This window comes from Pinus tabuliformis, chromosome 1_2 (assembly GCF_031772625.1).
Source record: "Pinus tabuliformis cultivar Carrire ecotype Pingquan chromosome 1_2, CPIR1, whole genome shotgun sequence".
Taxonomy (NCBI): Eukaryota; Viridiplantae; Streptophyta; class Pinopsida; order Pinales; family Pinaceae; genus Pinus; species Pinus tabuliformis.
Window position 1 is genome coordinate 859,128,959 of NC_142298.1, and position 6,729 is coordinate 859,135,687.

The window sequence follows — 6,729 nt, forward strand, 5'->3', positions numbered from 1 at the left end:
ACCACTTGTTCACATTGTGGTGGTTGATTTTTTGTAATGTATTTAGCAAAATGCTAGCTTTTTTACCACATTGTGGTGGTTGATTTTTTGTAATGTATTTAGCAAAATGCTAGCTTTTTTACCAACATTGGGCTTTCAAGAACTTCATATGTAATTTTGTTTTTTATTATATAAATAAAAATCATGGTCCAATATTTAAAAAATATATATATACTTAGCCAATATAAAGAGAAATTGATTTAAATAAACCTTATAATATACTTTATTTTAATTGCCAAAGTACCACATCGAACTCATTCGGTGAAGAACCCAATGCCAAAATTAAATTGGTTATCATTTTGGTAGGTTGCATGAACATGGCCTTGTTCTGCCAACTCTCACAATCACATTAAAAAAACAAAAAATTACATACCTTTTTGGGTTAAGGAACCAAATAGAGATTGGCAGAAAGGTGCTACCTGCGCCTTTCTACAAAAGGAAGGGACAAAAATGGTTGTGTTTTTGACAGGATCTAGTCCCATTTGGGTTGTACGAAATTGATCAATTTGGGGAGGAACGTGCAAACCCGTGACAAATTGAGAAGCGATCAGAACGCGACAATGGAGTCCTTTGCAGACCCGTGAGCAAAATTCGCCTCGAATGCACAAATGCCACCTTATGTCATTCACCATACCTGCAATTTCGAGCTCTCAAAACGAAGAAAATACTAAAATTCCTCCTGGATCATTGGGACAAACACCAGAGGACACAGCGCAATGGCCGAGGACGCCGCCCATCTTAGCAGATTGCAGCTTTACACACGTTAAGGCCGCTGCCCATTCCATCTCGTTTGTCCTTTGCCCATACATTTCAATATCACCATCACAGTGCCTCTGAAATTTGGTGGAGATTGCAGGGAATAATCCATTGAAAAGCTAAAAATTCATTAATGAAGACGTGGAGTTCATTGAGGATAGTGGCTGCTCTGTTGCCATGAGGCTGCAGGGCATATATAAAGCCTTGGCAATGGCTACTAGAACCAGCACAACTTGGCACTGGTATTAAAACATTGAAGACTTTTGGATATGGGGGCTGCAGCTTTGTATGTAAATGTTGCAGTGCTGGTGGGATTTTGTTGTTATGGAGTTGTGGCGCAGCTGAGTAGAGACTTTTACATGAATACTTGTCCCAATGTAGAGAGAATCGTGAGAAATGTGGTGGCTCAAAAGTTGACAGAAGCTCCCACTTCGGCTCCCGGGGCCCTCAGACTCTTCTTCCATGATTGCTTTGTGGAGGTTGTGTTGCAGATTGTTTTTATTATAGTACAAAGTTCTGTTGCCGATTGCTTTTAATATAGGACAAAGTTCTGTTGCAGTTTGTTTTTAATATAGCATCTCTGTAGTCATCCTCTGTTTTAACATTTATTTGCTATGTTCTCCCCCAGTCCCACCAGCCCCAGCTCTGTTAGAACTTGCTTAGATCCTGATAGGTGTAGTGCTCAGAAGTATTAGAGCTTTCCATGTATATGATCAGCCACCACTTATTATTCTTTAATTTTGGATTATTTATCATTTTTTATTTGAGTTTTGGAAGAACAATTTTGTCCATAAGACAATTTTTAACTTCATAAGTAACTTTGATGCTCAACTCTTTTTCACAAAATTAATTTGATAATTCTAGATAATCTTCAATTATTTCTAAAACATTTCAAAAGAATAAAAAAAAACTAAATTCCACACAAACCAATTCATATATCTATCATCAATCCTCACAGTATGTAATTTATATATATTCACCATTTATTAAAACACGAATATTATATTTAAGTATAATCAAATATTTTATACAATTATTAAAATATTTGTTATTTAAAAAATATTTTTTATCTTATAAATATTTTTTTGTTTAGCTAACTCACTGGAAAATTTGAAGTCATAAACTTACAAAAAGTGCATTAACAGTATACCCATTCAATATATTGTGTATATCATCAATGTTGAAAATCACTCTTTATTTTTATGTAACTATTTTGATTGGAAAATAATCCATGTGTAACCACATAACTCTGATTTAACAGCCCTGATAATTCAACAGCTTACAACTCTGATTCAACAGCCATGACCACTAAACAGCTTACAACTTCTTTTGCACTCTGGTCACTCTTCTTTAGCTTCCCACTGGGCTCACCTCTGAGTGTCATCCACCAACTAAATTTAGGATTGTGCATTCAGAAAGTTTTAATACTTATCCACAGCACACTGATCAGAGATCTGATGAGGTGCTACTGTAACAGCCTTGTAATATTGGTTTCATATTTTTTTAAAGCTTTCAGTGTTTTTAATGGAGTTCTGGTGTTACAGGGTTGTGATGCATCTGTGCTTATTGCTTCCAAGGCTTTCAGTGTTTCTAATGGGGTTCTGGTGTTGCAGGGGTGTGATGCATCTGTGCTTATTGCTTCCAGTGAGGATAATGTAGCGGAGAAAGATGCAGACATCAACCTATCGTTACCAGGAGATGGATTTGATGTTTTCATTCGAGCAAAGAGAGCGTTGGAATCACAGTGCCCAAAGGTGGTGTCTTGTGCTGATGTTATGGCCATTGCAACCAGAGATCTGGTCTCCATGGTGTTCTCTCATGACTCTATACCTCTGGTCACTTTCTCTCTGTTGTTTTAGTGTATTCAATTGGAGAAAGCAGAAGCACCGTTATGGTTGGCATAGGACAGTAGTTATTTGTAAAAGTTCCGGGTTGATAATCTGGTTTTTTGTGTTGTATATATAGCTTAGTAATGAAATTAGTAAAACATTTTTTTTGATGATTGAATTATTCCGTCACTGTAATGGTTACCGGAAATTTTAGAAATGTTATTAAATTGAATGGTGGATTTCAGGAATGTTTTGAAATTTGATGGACAGAACAAAATCAAATTTCATTCTGTCTTTTAGATCAAAGTCAAAAAATTAACTTTGTTTCTGTCCCTCAAATTCTGAAATATTTCTAGAATTTGCAATTGAAATAAATTCAACTCACTAAAATTAAATTACAAATTCTTTAAAAATTCTTAAATATTGAATGACCATAGAAATTGAAGTCCATCAAATTTTCCAAATATTCCAAAATTTGTAAGAAAAGCTTCCGCGTAAATCCGATTTATGCCGAAGCTCCTTACAACTGTTATGGATCACAGAAGTCTCAACAATTCCAAAATTTGCTATGAATAACCCACTAGTCAATTAAATTCAAATAGTTTGAAGATTATTAAAGTTTAACCCACTGGTCAATTAAATTCAAATAGTTCGAAGATTATTAAAGTTTATTCCTCAGATTGAATCAAATTTAACATTTTCAGAGACCTCCACTGATGAAATGCTTCACTAATGTATTGTATGCTGAAAGCAGGTCGGAGGTCCAAGTTGGGAAGTTCTAAAGGGGCGCAGAGATGGCCTCATCTCAAAGGCATCCAGGGTGGCAGGAAACTTGCCGACCGTGAATATGACAGTCGAACAGCTTATTTCACTCTTTCATTCTAAAGGATTAACTCAAGTCGACCTGGTTACTCTTTCTGGTAATTCGGACATGACACCATGGATACTTTTCTTCTTCTGAAATCTGAGTCTTTTTAATGCCTGACATAGCGGATTACATTGTTGAATTTTTCTCTTTTGCCATGATCATTAGAATATGGTCTGTTGGTCGACTAAATACCGTAATTTGATAATTTGCTGATGGTCATTATGCGGATATATTTGTTTTGGCAGTTTTGTATGGCAGTTTGGTATGGGCTATATGTGTTCTTCCATGAGACAATTATGCACTTTTCTTGTTTAACTATTTTTTTCCTTCTTTGGGGTTCATCTGCTTCTTCCACAGAGGCAGTCTACTCTCTCTATGTGTGCTCAACAAGCATATGCTGTATATATTACCTCAATATAATATTAAAGTTTTTCTTTCTGAAAAAAAATACCGTAATTTAATGAAAAGTAGAATAATATGTAGATTATATGAAAAATAAAGTAATATGTAAATTATTTTTGTTTTGGTTAAAAATATTATAAGATTTTTAAAATCTAATATTATTTAATATTAACAAATTTTATGTTCGTCTATACTTCCCAAATTTTCAAATATTTCATAATTCATCCTGAAATTAATTTCCAAAATATTCCAAAATTCAAAATATTTCATAATTCATCCTGAAATTAATTTCCAAAATATTCTAAAATTCATAATCAGAAATACGTAGAAAATATAGGAATCAAGTAAAAACCCTATTCTACGCAGTTGCAATAAATCATCAATAAACAACCTAGTTACCAAATTCGCCTAAATTGAGGCAAAAAGATTGAAAATAAATTCAACAATTGGATTTGAAAATGTAGAAATTGAGTAAAAACCCTATGCAACCTAGTTACCACATTCGCCTAAATTGGGGCAAAAAGATTGAAAATAAATTCAACAATTATATTTGAAAATGTAGGGATTAGTAAATCACTAAAAAACAACCTATGCTACGCAGTTGCAATAAATCACTAAAAAAACAACCTAGTTACCAAATTCGCCTAAACTGAGGCAAAAAGATTGAAAATTCAACAATTGGATTTGAAAATGCAGGAATTGAGTAAAAACCCTATGCTACGCAGTTGCAATAAACCACTAATAAACAACCTAGTTACCAAATTCGCCTAAATTGAGGTAAAAAGATTGAAAATTCAACAATTGGATTTGAAAATGTAGGAATTGAATAAAAACCCTATGCTACGCAGTTGCAATAAATCACTAATAAACAGCCAGTTACCAAATTCGCCTAAATTGAGGAAAAAGGATTGAAAATTCAACAATTGGATTTGAATAGTCAGATGAAATTTAACTTTGTTTAATTATTTAGGGTGTATATTTAATTTTAGGTCTCTTTGTTTGTTGGACAAGGGACTTACTTTCACACAGCAATTTGATTGCTAAATTTATCAAAGCATACATACTCTATCTCTCTGGCTTTGAACCTGTGATCTCTTAAGAAGAAACATTGTAAGACCAGTACTAAGATAAACACATCTAGATAACCACTTACATATAAAAAGGAAAAAAAATATAAATAATAAAATATAAATAATCATGCTAGTTTTGAAAAGTTAGAAAGTCATGAAAGTAAGAAACGAAAAAATTTTGTGAAAATGTACCTTACTGATTTTCTAAATTTTGTTCTTATTTTACCTAAATAAATCTAAAATATAGATTTAAATTTTGTAAAAGAAAGAGGCTTAGGAAGAAAAAGGAAATTTTAAGGTTTTTTCGGTAAATTGCATGTAAGGTTGTTATATTAGCTAGAGTTATTAGAAATGACTCAAAATTTAAAATAAATTAGGAAGAAAATTAAATATCATTGTTAAAAGAAAAAAAAAAAAGGGTATATATCCCATTAGTTAAAATTGGAATTTTTTTATTAGAATTGGAATTTTTTTATTCAAATTTTGATATTGCATTAATTCAAAGTCGAACTTGGATATCAGTGTTTGGAATGTTCCACCAGTGTTCATGAATTCATATTCGAACTTGGTGACCCTGAGTAAAAGCAATTGCAATAATCCTGATGTACCTTATTATCTGTAACATGGATATTCTTTTTTTACCAGGTGCTCACACCATTGGGTTCTCACACTGTAACGAGTTCATGTACCGCATATACAACTACAGCAAAACCTCTGACATAGATCCAACGATGAATCCAAGCTTTGCGCGCAGTCTCCGGGGTATATGTCCTCAGTATGGTTTCGATCCGACTGTGGTGGCGTTCAATGATGTGTCAACTCCTACCACCTTCGACAACGCCTACTATCAAGACGCCATCAGAGGGCTGGGGCTTCTGGCAACCGACCAGATACTGTATGTCGATCCTCGCACTCGTGGGTATGTTAATGCCTTTGCCAAGTCCAGGCAGAGCTTCTTCAACAACTTTGCGGCGTCCATGATCAAGCTGGGGAATGTGGGCGTTAAGACTGGGAAACAGGGAGAAATCCGCAGAGACTGTGCATCCTTCAACAACTACAACTAGCTGAATGTTTTTCATATGAAGAGCTCAGAGCTCAAAGTTTGGACTGCAAATTTTTTTAGTAGCGATAGCGATGCAGTTTAAGGATCTGCAGATCAGTGACTCCTATCTCCATAGGATAATTGTACTTTGGCTTAATCACTAAACCTGACTCTAAAAATGTCAAGTTTTTACCGATTAAACTAATTCTCAAAACTAACTACAAATTTTAGAGTACATTTCTACTAAATTCTAGAGTAGATGTTAGGAGAGATGGATTTGATCCTCAGACCTATTAGCTTCTGGATCTTCTCCGCTAGGGGCAGATGTTGATTTACTTCATGCAGTGTATCTTTGATTTACTTTATGCATTGTATCTTTTATAGGAGACCATTTGGTTCTCCTACTGTGTATATACATCAATGTACTCAACAATCCCTTTGACCCACCGTGTGATCATTAGTTAGACATATATATAATTAAATTATCTTATCTTATCTACAAATTCAAGAATACATTTCTACCAAATGCGTTAATCTTTCTTCAATAAAAATTTTACAAGAAATTGCTGCACAAACACATTGGTGTCTCATTTTTGGATCCAGAGAACTCATACTTCAAAGATCAACTCTCTGTTAAGTTGGGCTTTTTTGTTATTAGATACTGCAAAATCTATACCATCAATGTTTTCTAATGAAATAACTGAAGTTAAAATTATCCATCTG

General features: G+C 33.9%; 1 protein-coding gene across 1 annotated transcript; it reads left to right on the forward strand.

Moving 5' to 3' along the window:
* Positions 1 to 678: 678 nt before the first annotated feature.
* On the forward strand, positions 679 to 6,251 carry LOC149208631 (peroxidase 65-like). Its single transcript, XM_089394109.1, has 4 exons — positions 679 to 1,274; positions 2,409 to 2,603; positions 3,379 to 3,544; positions 5,610 to 6,251. The coding sequence occupies exons 1-4, from the start codon at positions 1,065 to 1,067 to the stop codon at positions 6,026 to 6,028; spliced, it is 990 nt and encodes a 329-aa protein (XP_089250235.1). The 5' UTR covers positions 679 to 1,064; the 3' UTR covers positions 6,029 to 6,251.
* Positions 6,252 to 6,729: the final 478 nt, after the last annotated feature.